The sequence below is a fragment of the Lepisosteus platostomus genome, chromosome 9 (genome assembly GCF_059453375.1).
Source record: "Lepisosteus platostomus isolate fLepPlt1 chromosome 9, fLepPlt1.hap1, whole genome shotgun sequence".
Classification (NCBI taxonomy): domain Eukaryota; kingdom Metazoa; phylum Chordata; class Actinopteri; order Semionotiformes; family Lepisosteidae; genus Lepisosteus; species Lepisosteus platostomus.
The window spans coordinates 58,073,791-58,088,514 of record NC_142619.1 but is presented as its reverse complement, the minus strand read 5'-3'; the positions used below and the strand labels follow the sequence as shown (position 1 = coordinate 58,088,514).

The 14,724-nt window shown below is 41.7% G+C and overlaps 1 protein-coding gene across 2 annotated transcripts in view; it reads left to right on the top strand.

The window, feature by feature from the left end:
• LOC148655326 (ankyrin repeat- and BTB/POZ domain-containing protein 3-A) overlaps positions 1-14,724 on the top strand; it is a 176,166-nt gene that overhangs the window by 128,846 nt on the left and 32,596 nt on the right. For both annotated transcript variants that reach the window (XM_088645841.1, XM_088645840.1), the window contains exon 3: positions 227-431. In XM_088645841.1, the coding sequence (XP_088501967.1) occupies positions 227-431 (205 nt within the window). The remainder of the gene's footprint in view (positions 1-226; positions 432-14,724) is intronic.

Here is a 14,724-nt window from a genome sequence, read left to right as displayed (position 1 = left end):
ACGACCACAACACCCGCTGCTATCAGCATGCAGCACAAGCCCAAGTTTTCTGGTTTATCTATTCGTGCCCCAGTGCCCAAGCCAGATGAATCCTGGATGCCTGAACCTCCTGTGCATTTCATTGTCTACTTAATGGGCACTTCGCCCTTAATGTTCTCACCTGTTGTTTTTTGTACTGCTGTTTATTTGCCGCTGTAGTTTGAAGTATTATTTGTGTCTTTTGCAGGTGACCTGGTGTCACGGGCCATGCACCATCTTCAGCCTCTTCACATAAAGAACCACAGCAATGGAACCCCTTTGCACCAGAAGCAGACCCCCGTGCACTGGGAACCCGAAGCCCTGTACACACTCTGCTACTTCATGCACTGCCCCCAGATGGAGTGGGAGAACCCTAACGTTGAGCCTTCCAAAGTGACCCTGCAGACCGAGAGGTAATCACAGAGTTGTTTTTTTTTAAAAAAAAAACAAGGTCAATGAACAGAACCTTTTTTTCCAAAGCTTTCTTCTAGCCTTCTGAAAACCTAAATATATCACAACAAATGCTCCGTTTGAAACCACTACTGCTGTTGCTTTTTCGAAGAATGCTAACAAGTTAGTTAAGTGAAACCTTGGCTTATTCCACATGATTTTTTACCTCATTATTTTCATGTCAATGCTTATCATTACCTCTGCCTTGAGCAACTGCTGGAAGAGTTAACATCTCCTGTTTTCTTTAAGTTGGTAAGATACCATCATGCAGTGGAGATTAATTTGGATTTCTTGTCCTTAAAAGACCATTGTGTCTACACTTGGTCTGTGAGAGGCTCAGTGCTCCCATCAGATACTGTGGAGCTCGCAACTTAAAAAATTATGAACAGTTCTGCAGGTGTGCCTGTCAAAGGCACATATCTGAGTGTGTCATTGTCTCCCAGGTGCGTGCTGGAGTCTTAAAAACATTCGGTGATTCTAAGTTGCCTAGTTATATACTTGAAGGAGTTTTAAACAGAAATACGTGAGGAGGTCAAATTGTAATCTCTCCCGGCCAACCTATACTGTAAAAATACTCGTCTGCTGTGCACGACTTTGCTAGGTCATTTCAAAGTTGCATCTTTTCTAGTACGTTTCTAGGTCTTGTCAGAGGTGGATGTCTGTCACGTTGCTGGAGCTTACTGTATCTTTGTTGCTCCTGTGCCTCATCATCTTCTCCCGCTTACCATCTTCTAGCTTGGTGATGTGACCACTGTTCTCCTCTGATCCAGGCTGTGAGTCGCGTCCTTGCCTCTTGTTGAGCAAGCAGCTCTTCAACCTCAAGCTCTTCACAGACAAAAATCGACTCCCTGCACTTGCAATGTTTTACTTCCAGTTCTCCTGATGTCATCAACCCTCCCTGGACCTCCAGTACAATAGCAGCTGCTCCCTCTGTGCTCTTCCGTAATCTCCGCTTGTTACACTCTCTCCTTCTCTCCCCCCATTTCTCTCCCATTTTGTTTGAACGGAGCGGCAGAACCACAACACCTACAGCCCTGGTCTATCTTCATTTTCTACCCCTTTATCTACCCCTTCCCCAATCCTCGTTTTTGCTGTCCCCGAGTGCCAAGAACCTCCCCTGGTTTCTGATGCCCACCTCACCCCACATCTGCCCTGGGCCTGGGCCACATCATTCATAGCCCTCACTGCCCCAGGTCCCGTGTCCCACTCACGGCTGACCCTTTTGCTCCCCCCTTGGCTGGTGGCCAACTGGCATAGCGTTGGCCCTCAACTAAACCACCACCCCCAGCACATTTTTACAGCCAGTCTCTCAAGTGCACCAGACTCTTTTTCCTCCAGGCCATCAGATCTGTCCTCATTTATCCTCATCCATCCTCAGCCGGAACAACTTCATTAAGTGATATCTCACTGCCACTTCCTATTCTGCTTCTGCGTCAGTGCAGTGGGCCTCAGCCTACTCCTTCTGGGTAACCAAAGTGTTACTTCCGTTTCCCAGGTTCTTTCTCTTTACCATGCTAGAGTCTGTTACCTGTGCTGCTACCCAGTTCTTTGACTTTCATTCCATTGCCTGCCAGTTTTGCAGTTCTCATTCACTCTAATCCAGTGTACTCTCTCCAGTATTCGTCTGAAACCTTGCATTTGACTGTGACTTCGTCACAAAAAGCTCCTGCTCCAATATTTCTATCATTGAAGAAATCTGCATCAGTGTTTTGAGATTCCTTTTAATTCTTTTTTTCTGTGGGGGCGTATGGCAGATCTGACCCTACGGACAGGGCTGTTATTTCCTCAGCCAGGTGATTTAACTCTCGGATATTAAGAATGCTATCCCTTAATATTCATCATCTTATCTCCTCGTAATTACTTTTTGGCTGAGGTACCAGAAAACTAATTGGGTATCTCCAAATTTAATGATTTTTTTCAGTTAAAGATAATTATGTGGTAAAGCTTGAGAAAAGCTTTGCACTGCAAAGCAGATCAAAATACATTTTCTGAAGCTAGATTGGAGATATGTAGTTAGATGAAGTCAGTGATCATAGAAGAAAGCCCTTTTCTCAACCAATGAGTATGGTCATACCATACAATATCTGAAACCATATCTGCTTTCTCCTAATCCTACTGTCAGGTTTTGGGATTTCTGTTTACTTCCAGGGAAAAATAAGCACTGGAATTATTACCAGTATATAACTAGAAGTGAGTTACTTGACTATGGGAGGGATTGTGATGTTATATATACTGTAGTATATCGCAACATTTATACAGGCAAGGGTGACTGAAAATATGGATATTTTTACATCATTACATCACTATTAAATTAAATTGAAATCTGTGGTGTCTTTCTCAGTGGTGACAGGGTCCTAGAGCCGATTGTCTTTTCAATGGGTTGAGTTGGATCCTTGTATCATACAGTATGTCTGTGTAAAAATGCAGTGCTCTTGTCACGCCCTCTGCAGCCAGAGGGCGCTCCTTCTCTGTCCTGTCTCTAGTTTCCGGTCTGCTGTCCTTCCTGTCCCTCTCTTTCCCTTGGGCTATATATTTCCGGGTCTTGCACTCTGTCCTCGCTCAGCATTGACGTTCGGATGTCCTGAGACCCGCCTAGCACCAGGGCGCCCCAGGTCCGCTCCCTGAGGGCATAGATTTCTATACGGCATTCCTGAACTCTTTGCACTAATGAGCCCGGGCCTTTTTCCCGTTTCACTGCTACGCATATGGGTCTTTTTCCGCTCTCCTGCTCCCCACGGTTAGTCCCTTTGGACGTCCGTGACAGCTCTTAGATTAATTAAAGAATATGTACAACTTTCTGTAACTTACCATTGCTAGTGTAGACGTCTTTTAAAAAACTATAGAGTAGCTCTGTTTTTTGTCAGATTTATAAATGTTTATTATTTGAAACAATGCACAGCCTTGGAACATACGTTTTTAATACGGATAACATTAGATTTTCAACTTCTGTTGATTTATTGTGCAAGGTCCTACATTTAAAGCATGTACTGTGCTAATAATATAATATATAAAATATATATATATAAATATAATAATATATGCTCTTTCGAGACCTTAAGGTTAAGGAACTTTCTTTTAACTACTGTCAGAAGTGCTAAACTGTATTTTTTTTACTCATTCACATAATAGCCTGGCCGTATTCTGCGTTGCACTGAAGTGACAGTCTGCTTATGTGCATTAGCAGTATGCAGTAGGTTTATACTGTGAATTATGCAGAATGAATTAGACTTCAAACATATATGTACCGCATAGAAACAAAATTGCTTGCACAATATCAATTATCCCTAGATCACAGGTGTGTCTTTTGAAAGCTATTCTGTGAATGCTTTGTGTGTCTGAAATGTTTGGAAACAGAGAGCCCATAATTGATTGTGTCAGTTCTCATCATAAGCACAACAAGGAGAAAAGAACAGGTCTCATCCCTAGGAAGAATCTTGATCTCATAGGATATGACTCACTCACTAAAAAGCTGAACACACATGCCACAGAGTGCACAATCCCAGCAACAGAGATCCACAGAAACGCTGAGTGGCTTCTCTGACACTTTTCTCAACTGGTAGAAGATTCTCTGCTTTTTACTGTCAGTAGTGAAGAATTTCTAACTTCGTCAGGAGCTGCTGGATCTCTCCTTTACACCAGAGGTGCAGAACACTACTGGGATTCTCAACCAACATCAAGATGTTCAATGTGGCTGTCAGTTCTCTCTTTAACATGGCTTCGCTATAAATCCAAATATTTATTTGAACAAAAATATTTTCCCCCACAACACACACCCCCCCAGCATTGATATAATGCCCCTCCTTCTTACAAAAAGAAGGAGCAGCTCTGCAGCAGAGTCACTCCAGGCCTCAACCTTGGATCCTGGCCATTGCCACTTCTACATTAATGAAAACAAGGTGGGTGGCAAGGTGGCACAGTGGTCAGCAACTCTGCCTCACGGTTCTGTGGTCCTGGGTTCAATTCCGTGGGTGCTTTCTGCGTGGAGTTTGCATGTTCTCCCCATGTTGACGTGAGTTTCCTGTAACAATGTTGAAGACGAAAATATGTTATAGGTGATAACTGTTAACTAGCACAGGTTGAGATCCGAAAGAAGAAAGAAAGGAAGCCAGGTGTACTCAGCCAAATCGAGCAGTCAGGAATCATATTTAGGGTCGGATTGCTGGTCAGGAAGCCGAGGATTCAGAGGTTTAGCAATAATAAAGGCGATGTCGAGAACGAGAACAGGGAGCTCCACTGGTAAGCCCAGTACTGAGCGTTGAGGTGCAGGTGAGCAGTCCTAAAGTAGTAGGTAGTAGGAGGGTGTGGTGCAGGACGGGGGACGTGGTTTGGATAATTTGTCTGTGCATTGGCATTTGTGGGAATCTGTGCTCGTTGGAATGTGTTGGCCTTTATGGGCTTGTGTCTGATTATGTGCAGTCGTGACATTTCCTCCATGTGCAAATGCATACATCTAGGTTAATTGGCTTCTGGGAAAAATTGCTCTGGTGTGAGTGTGCCCTGCAAAGGACTGGCATCCCGTCCAGGGTGTACGTCCTTGGACCTGTTGCTTGCCAGGATTGGCTCTGGCTCCCCTGCGACCCTGTACTGGATAAAGTTGATACTGGATGGATGATAACGAGGCATCCCAGGATCCAGTGGTATCCGTAGAGGGGATATAGATAGTCCAACAACAATGCCAAAATATTTCTAGTTCTGGTGAGACCCACCTTTGTCACCACAGGACTGCAGCAGGGAACTTGAATATTGAGGACAGTGGACACTGAACCTTCTGAAAATGTAGATCCGTTTTCAAAACCTAGTCACGTCTGGCCACAGCTAGAACAGATGGAGAAATGTTCCTGTAGTGCATCCTGCGCAGGGCATACAGAGCATACACACAAGATCAAGTGTATCATTTGATGATCAGGATTTTTGGAAGCCAAATTTATGTTATCCCAAATGTTGTGCCAGGAAAACTCTCATCTGTAACATTCAAATTCCTATTCCACTATTCCACACAGTAACAGCTGCTCAAGGTTTGTATAAAACCTGTAATAGAAATAGAGGAAATCCCTGAAGTCCAGCTGGTTGTGCTTTAGCCGTGTAGACAACCTCATCCTGCAGGGGGTGCTGTAGTCATGCATTGCAGGTCGAAGATACCAGCAAACAAATCACGAAGAGTCAGGTGGATCTGCTAAGACTACAAGTCCTGGTATCAGAGAAGATCATCCTCATTAAAGACGGGAGCTAGAAAGGGAAGCCTACTGTTATTCCCAAAGTAAAGCAGAGAAAGGGGAATTTACCAGTGAGGGATTTATCATTGTGAAAAATTGTGTTTTCTAGGGGTGTGAGTTATTCCACCAAAAACAGAGATCATTACTTGTAAATATGGGGTCAGAACATAATTTACTATATCTTAGAGGATCCCATTGTGTTGCAGGTTAGACTCCAGGTCTGTATTGGACTAGAGGTTATTGACAATGGATGGAAGGACTGTAACATGTAGCAGTGAAAAAGTACTTACAAAGGAGCCACTGCAACATGACCCACATGGAAAGCTGTGAAGCTCTCAATATAATATGGAACAATTGAATTTGGTAACTTGGTGAGTTCTGATGGTGACATCTACAACGTGGCTTACATGTGTGTGACCCAGTAAGTGTTTGCACAAAGGCAGAAAAATTCCTGTTAATCATTTCTGTGTAATGTCATGGTGTTGTTTGTTTGCGTGACTCTCCAGGATCACTGTTTCTGCAGAACAGTGTGGTCTTGTTTTGAAAAGTGAAGTGCTAAAATTCAGCTGTGCTTTCCAGAGAAAAATCTGATGTGGCACACAGCGTTGCAAACCTGATGAACTGAAAATCAGCTTTCACCGTCTCGTTTTTCTGATTTTTAAAAGCTCTTTGAGAGTTTCGGAAAAGCGTGTGTCTTGCTTTGCTATCTGTCCAGCTTCGACAAGCAGTCAGATACTGATTGTCTCTGTTCCACTCATTTTTGAGTTTCAGGCAGACCAGGTCGATTAACAGATTTTTACTTCCATGGTGTGCACCTTGGCAATGCAGTTTACAATGGGATTAAGTACAGAGTACAGCAGTTCAACAAATGAGTTACCTGCTGCCTAACTGTGAAATATCCCAAAATCAAAAATAAACTGCATGAACCATAAATAAAACACCCAATCCAAAATTGTTTCATTTTTTAAAATATTTTTTTATATATTTTGAAATAGTAAGGAAGAAATTAAATAATTGTAAAATTAAATTTTACAGTTTAATTGTAAGGTTGCACAGTGGTTAGCATGGTTAGCTGCCTCTCAGACATGGGACCCTGGGTCCATTTCCTGGGGTGCTATCTGCATGGAGTTTGCATGTTCTCTCTGTGTTCATGTGAGTTTCCTCTGGGCGCTTGATTTCCTCTATTTGTCCAAAGACATACTGGTGTGTTAATTGGCTTCTAGGAAAACTGGTCTGTCTGTGTTTGTGCCTGTTTGTGTATTTCCGGCAAGAGACTGGCGTCCCGCCCAGCGTGTATCCTGCTTTATGCCTGTTGCATGAAGGGATAGGCTCCAGCTCTCTCATGACCCTATATTGGACAAAGCAGTTAGAAAATGTGTGGATAAAATTAAAGTAATGGAATTTTAACTTAAAATGTCGGGACAAGGGCAAACCCTAATCTCGCCCTCTTCCACCTCTCTACATATAAATATCACACATACTTGCTTGCATTTCATTTTCTCTCCCTCCCTCCACCCCATTCATCATGCTTGCAGCATCTATCTGGTTTGTCTTTCCCTTGTCGTTCTCCTCAAGGCGCAAGGTGTGTTACCCCAATAAAGTCCACTATTCAAATCGCCCCTCTTCCCTGCCTTGATTAGGGTCCAACCAAACTACTAAGATAACATTGTATGAGGACATGTCTGTTAAGTTTGAAATCTTAGATAAATATCTAAAATGCTCTAGGTATTTTAGAATTTAGTAGTTGGGTTAGATCCTAATCAGGGCAAGATGAGGTATGCAGAGTGTATTTGGTGTAGCATGCCAGGCTGAGGGAATGACGGCCTAGTCAGCAGGGAGAGGCTGCCCAGACGTCTCTCTCCGGGTGTCTGGAATGAGTCAGGGAGCTGCTACAGGGGTGCAGAGGGGGAGGTAGGAGGGTATAAGAGAGATGCACTTCAGGAGACATACGGAGGAGAGCAGAAGTGAGAGAGATTAGGATTCAGCCTTCCTCTGTAAATTTCTATTATAATTTAGAATTCCATTAATCAACTGTACATTACAGGAAAGGACAAATGGAAAGTATATTCTATATTTGTATATTCTACAAATTCCTTATATATTTAACATAATGCAAATAGTGCACATGTAGATCTGCATTTGCTATGTGCACTGCACTTGTTATTAAAATATAGTATTCCCATAAAACCCCTGTGAGCTGTTCAGGCTGAACACAAGTTTAGAATAACAGACAGGCCTATGTAAAGAGCTCAGCTCCAACACCTAATGGTCTGTGATGCTGAGTGTTTTTTTATTTTTGTGGTCCGGCTACTATGCGCACAGTAAGGCAGGTGCGTCAGACTGACAGCCGGTACACTCCATCTCAGACATAATTAAGCTTGCACTTCTTCTAGACTGCAACCTTTCTTTTCCACCTGACCTTCTCCCTGCTGGAGAGACGAGGGAGTTCCCCTCTATCTGACTGTGCAAGAGTGTCACCGGTATATATATACTATTTAATTCTGAAAATACTTTGTCTTGAGCTATTTTGTTGCTAGTTTTTCGTTTGAGTTCCCTCACATTTGCTGTTCCCCTCATACTCTGCAAACCTGATTGTTCATACTGTTGGCAGAAGGCAGCTTCTGAACAATTCAACACAAGAATGGAACCTACCTGTTTGTTGTTGTGCTTGGTATAATTTGGAGTTACAGTGTGGTTATGGGCACAGTGACAAAATTCCTCCTGGGTTCATTTTAGAAGATTTAACCAAGCCTGTGCTCCAAGTGGGATTCCTCTGGGTCATTAAAAATGAAAGATATGCTATGTGTTGCATGAGCAAACAGTTTATTTTATTGTTAGAGTTAGGTTTATAGTTCAAATGATGAGAAAATAGATCATGGTGGGTGGCTCGTACAGCTGGAGAGAACCAGTGTGATAAACTATGATAGCCCAGTCATTCAAATTAAACTTGCCTTCACTTGCATGAAAACAATTTTCCTTCATCCCGGAGATGACAAGTTTCTATCTGGGGGAAATGAAGATTCCTGCAACTCGTGGAAACTCAGCACATTCTCATTAGATTATGGGGGTCATAAGCCCCATATCCAAGAAGCTGGTAAGCAAAACATATCACTTTTGCGTTGTCATCGTTTGACCTGGCTTTCCTCAAATTATGTGGTGGGTGCTGAAACAAGCCATCCTCCCACGAGAAGTGAAATGAATGAGGGAGAATGAAGAATGATGCAGTCCAGACCCACTTTCCCTGCAGAGACACCCCACGCTTATACTGTGCAGGCACAGCATTGAAAGTGGAAATCGAGCCTTGGTGCATTGTCTTCTGGTTTTCCCAGACATCGGGCTTCTATTCTTTACTACTACTACTTATAATGATACCCTTTGTATTATATAGCACCTTTAAAAGTGGCTTCTCAAAGCACTTTTTACGGTAAGAAAACAAAACACAATGAGAGGAGACAGCAGAGTTACATGATCTTGTAATACAGCAGGAATGCAAATGGGCAGACACAGAACCAGTTACATAAAAACCCTTCTAAAGAAGGTTTTGGGTCTGGATTTGAAAGAGCTCAGGAAGGTGACTGTGATATCCTTGGGGATAGAATTCCAGAGCTTTGGGTTGCAGCAGGAGAAGGCCCTGTCACTCCTAAAGTGTAGACGGGCTTGGAGGACAGACAGGAGACCAGGATTAGTCAAAAGAAGGTTCTACTTCTGGAGCTATACAAAATGCTCTTAAATGCCAGATGTTCATCATGCACAAGCAGATGTATGAAACTGAATAAATCCTTTTTGTTCAGATTTCAGCAATAATCCACTGGTTGTGTAACAATGTCTTTATTGGATCTGTCAGGTTAAGACCGATGAGTAAAAAAGAAGCAAAATGAAAAAAGACGTGTGTAGTTTTCGTAATTTCTACGTAAGTCAGTGGGATGTTCATCGCCCAGAGCAGAGGCAGAAGGGGAGTGAAATAATATGAGCGAGATCTCATTGACTTCCCTCAGATATGTTGTGTTCACTTTATGCTTCTGTCAGGCTGGATTTACAGAAATGTAATACTGTATTTCAGTAAGCACTAATTAAAGCAAGACAAAAAGCGAGCTCTTTCTAAATGCCAGCTCCTTCCTTACCCACACTGTCTCTATTGTGATGTAGAACAGGTCAGTCACCGCACTTCCCAGGAGCACTGATTACCTTGCTCAGTCCATTGAAATAATGAAGGATATTAATCTGTTGGTGTACTGAAAACAGAGAAAGAGATGCTTGATATCTAAAAAAGAAAATATGATGTTGTTTTCTAGTTGGGTCTGAACTAATGCATCCTTGTCATGGTAATTTATGCCTCAAAAATCTATGTATGTAGTATTAGAAACGTGAAGTCTCTAGACGCTGAAATAAAAGCGTGCTCGGAAGCAGGGGAGTATTTTTCATAAGACAAACTTAGAGAGAAAAGGCTGATTTCAGCACTTTTCATACAGAAGGCTTCCCAAACAGCAGTTTCGTGGACACACGGCTGGAGTGTATGCTCATTTCATAATAAATAGGTTATTTTGAATGTGAATGAGGGAGCTGGCACAATGAGCTAGCTAAAAGCACACTTGACGTCCAGTGTGATAGAATAATTTTTCCATGCAAAATATTCCATCATAAAATGGCTGCTTGGGAATATTTAATGTAAAGGCACTGCTTAGCTGTGATCTGCCTTTGGTAACACAAATAATGAGGTCTGCTATGCACTGTGCTGACCTCATTACTCAGCTTTTGTCCTCACTTAAGGAATAATGCAGAAAGGTTGTGGCATATCTGTCCCTGAATATTTATCGCCTTATTGGCCTGTTAGACTAAAGAATTTGGAAAGCCTCCTAAATATTTCACAGTTTTTCTTTCCACAACAAAATATACCGTAGGGTGTCCCATCTACAGTAAAAAGCTATTGTGAAATATTAGTTATGCTCTTTTTTGCCTACACAGCAGAATTGACGTGTTATAACGATATCTGTAAACCATCTGCTCTATTAGTTTGTGTTATAACCTAACAAGCAGTTTTGTGATGGCAAACAATTGAATAATTGCCACCTAAACCTGCACTTTACTTTATGGGCTGATGAATATTTGAGTGATCCTTAAAGGGTGAGTAAGCTTTTTGTAGAGCTAAAAATATAATACTTGAACTATGAGATCCTGATTCAAGAAATAATTAATTCAGGAAGTTTGTAACAGACATTTGAGAGGAAGGTTAGTTCTCATTCTTGCAGATTTCTCCTGCACTCTCCTACATATATAAGTTTCTCACCCATACTTGTAGCTGCTCCCCAGCTCATTCCTCACAATAGTGAAGGGTGCGTTTTGGCAGCTAGACGGGTCACACCAGATATTTTCTATATGTCATCCTTCCATCACATTCATGAGGATCTACCTGAACTACTGAAATCCTTCAGAACTCCTGGAACCTTGGAACGTTATGTTTGCAGTGTGGAAGAGATCATGTGGTGTAGTTTTTAATTAATGTCTTCATATTGCCACATTTTATTCCATTAATTTAATTACATTCTTAGATATCCAGACTTCTTTAGTTAAAAAAATATTCCAGGAGGCTATGCTATGTTACAGCTTGTCTGTTTCTTTACAGGGCGCTTTTAATTAAAATTAATTATCATTTAGCTTGATTCCCAAATCTCCATATTTCATTACTCAATGTGTGCCAGCCATATTATGGGAAATTTCTCCCGTTGGTGAAAAAAGGAGGGCATTTCTTTTTCGAAGATTGTTGCACAAGTGCAAAACATGCTGTGACATTTCTGGAAGCTTGTAGAAAGCTTTAATGGTGCAGAGACAGCAGGAGTGCGGAAAAGGAAAATTCCATTTTTTAACTTAAACATAGGTTTGGGAAGTTATCTGGCATTTATTTGCAGTTAAAAAAAAGTGGAGAAGCTCTTAGACTTGTGTAAAAAGCTGCTGGAGTCCTGAAAGGATTTCATTTTTCATACAAACAGTATCTTCAACAAAAAATGAGCAAACACTATAAACCAGCATCTGGATATTGACAGAGCCATTCAATTTTGTAGATTTTTTTCCAACACAAAATACTGCCCCACTCTGTTTCATCAAAGTCTTTATGTTACTTATTTATTAATAGAATACAACAACACTGATTTCACCCAGTTACAAATGGTAAATACCATTACTCAAATCACCAGTGTTCAGCCCAGAGTAGAAGTTACATTTAGCTGTGCTTTAAGTCCAGGTGCTGATTAAATAAAAAGCCTTTTTTTAAAGGCAACCAGCATTATAGAAGCATTAAAGAAACTGACATGAACACAGTGAATAGGGAAAATCAAGAATAAATATGATATTTCGTTTATGATATGCAGTGATTTATTGTGGAAAGCATGAAAAAAAACGTATTTTTCTTGGTTTTTACAATCCTTAAGGTTTTAGCTGGGTAAGAACATGAAGGAGCTCCTTCTCGATTCAAAGCAGTTACAGTACTGCAATACGCTATCAATTAAATTTGTTTGCACATTGCATTTTAGGAAATAGCTCCACAAATAAAAATGTATCTTAATAATGCTACACCTTTTTTAAACTGATGCAGGTACCAGCACACCTTTTTTAAACTGATGCAGGTACCAGCACTGGTTTAAACAGGAATAGCCAATTCTTCTTAATAAGCTATATGGAAAATCATATCACCTATTTGCACAGCCACTGCAGTCTTTTAACATTAAGAGCAGTGCAACACAGACCAGCTGTCTTTCTAGATGTCTTAAAGACTAGAGTTAAAATTGGTATTCCTGTGGTTTTGTAAGTTTTGGGGTTTGTTTTTAACTGGGATAAAGATACTTCCTTCTTGTGGTGAGCTGATGGAAAGTGAGACATTGCTGCTTTTCACTTTCAGCCCTGAAGGAATCATTTGGATAATTTGGTTGCCATGTGGAGAGCAGACAGAGAGTGTTCTGGAAAAGACATTTAGCAGAAAGTAGGGCACAGAATACAATAGAAACAACAAAGGGAAATCATCCATTTGCCGACAAGCTCGTATGAACAAGACGTTTCAGTGCCCTGAGTAACATGCTTGTGCACTGGGACTATAGGAGAGGTTATTGAGCTTCAATCAACATTAGCTGCTGTGATTGAGATAGATCTTGTTTGTTGCTGCCTTTTATGATTTCTGAGAGACTACAAATGTAGAGTTTGTTTTTGTCTTATGTATATACGGTGGGATTCAGACTCCAACTTTGCTGAACTTGTCCTTCATATGAAGACTTTCAGATATAACCAAATCAAGCTGAATGTTCCTAATGCTGCTTAAAGGCATGGTGGCCTCAGATTTCTCTCTAATTCCCATGTATATTTTTTTTTTCTTTAGACCTTATATCTTATCCTATAGGGCAGGTTTCATGTATTTATACCAAACGTTATGAATGTAATGTAACACATACAGTAGGACAGTGGTTTTCTACCCTGTGTTAAGGTTCCATCTTCTCGCCACCAGAGGGCGTCTCAAGCAGTGGTTGCTGGCCTGGCCGTGCAACAGAAGTGGAGACTGTGCAGACAGCTGTACTAAGCTTTAGCCGATCACAGACTGACAAGTGCACCCAGGGCTCCACAACTCCATTCCTTAGCTGTATATAAACTGTACTCTCATGCCCTTGTATGCCTCTGGTTTGAACTAAGGGCCTTACTTACCTGGCTTTTCCTGAACCTAGTTTCCTGCTTCTTATCTTACTCAGTACTCCTGTACTGCTCCAGGCCTTGTTTTTCTTCTTGTTCTTCTTTTTACATCATTTTCTCCGGGTTACTCTGGTTTCCTTTCCCCTGCTTCTTGTGTTTTATTTCTCCTTGGATTGTCTTCTTGGTTCCTGAATTCAGCCAGTTTCCGGACTGAATTATAGTGCTCTTTTAGTGGCCCCTGTCTGTTGGAACCTGCACAGGGTCCGTCCCCCTGCTTACTGGAGCTGTCTAGGTGGCTGCTAACACCCTGGTCCTGGAGGAACACTGCGTCACCTGGGTTTTTGGTCACAGGCAAATTAATTTCAGTTTTCTGTCCAGGTTAGATGTTTAAATATTGCTTTCTGCTCTTAAAATATCAAATACGTGCTGGGGCTCGTTTCAATCCCGTACCAGTTTCTAAGATTCAGAACTTTATTCATTCAGGCATGCTGAAACGTCGCCAAAATGATTTTTGCAGAACATAAAACGCTCACTGTGGGAATGTCTGATACTTTGTCATTCCTGTATCTGTTCATCATAAATTCATCACCTACAATGATATAACAGTATGTAGGTTGAGGAGAGGCTGCCACATGGTCTGTATGCTGAAGCTGCCGAAAACACTGTCCTTGAAGTTAAGATATTTTTTCATCTCAGGACTGCCTTGCAGGAACAGATTAACCAAAGTGTAAATAAGGAAGCAAGTATAGTAATTATTTATTGCTGGAGATTTTAGTGGTTTCAAGTCAAATTCTAATTAAGATGAGATGAGGAGTATGGAGGATTAGTGTGCTTAATATATGAATAGTTTAACCAGGCTGAGGAAATGAGAGCCCTGGCTGTCAGATCAAGACTGACAAAAAAAAACTCACTAGTGAGGAATAATAATAATAATTAATAATTGCGTACACTTATATAGCGCTTTTCTGGACACTCCACTCAAAGCGCTTTACAGGTAATGGGGACTCCCCTCCACCACCACCAATGTGCACCACCTGGATGATGCGACAGCAGCCATAGTGCGCCAGAACGCTCACCACACATCAGCAATCAGTGGGGAGGAGAGCAGAGTAATTCATAGAGGGGGATTATTAGGAGGCCATGATTGGTAAGGGCCAATTGGAAATTTGGCAAGGACACCGGGGTTACACCCCTACTCTTTTCAAGAAACGCCCTGGGATTTTTAATGACCACAGAGAGTCAGGACCTCGGTTTTACGTCTCATCCAAAGGACGGCACCTGTTTACAGTATAGTGTCCCCATCACTATACTGGGGCATTAGGACCCACATGGACCGCAGGGTGAGCACCCCCTGCTGGCCCCACTAACACCTCTTCCA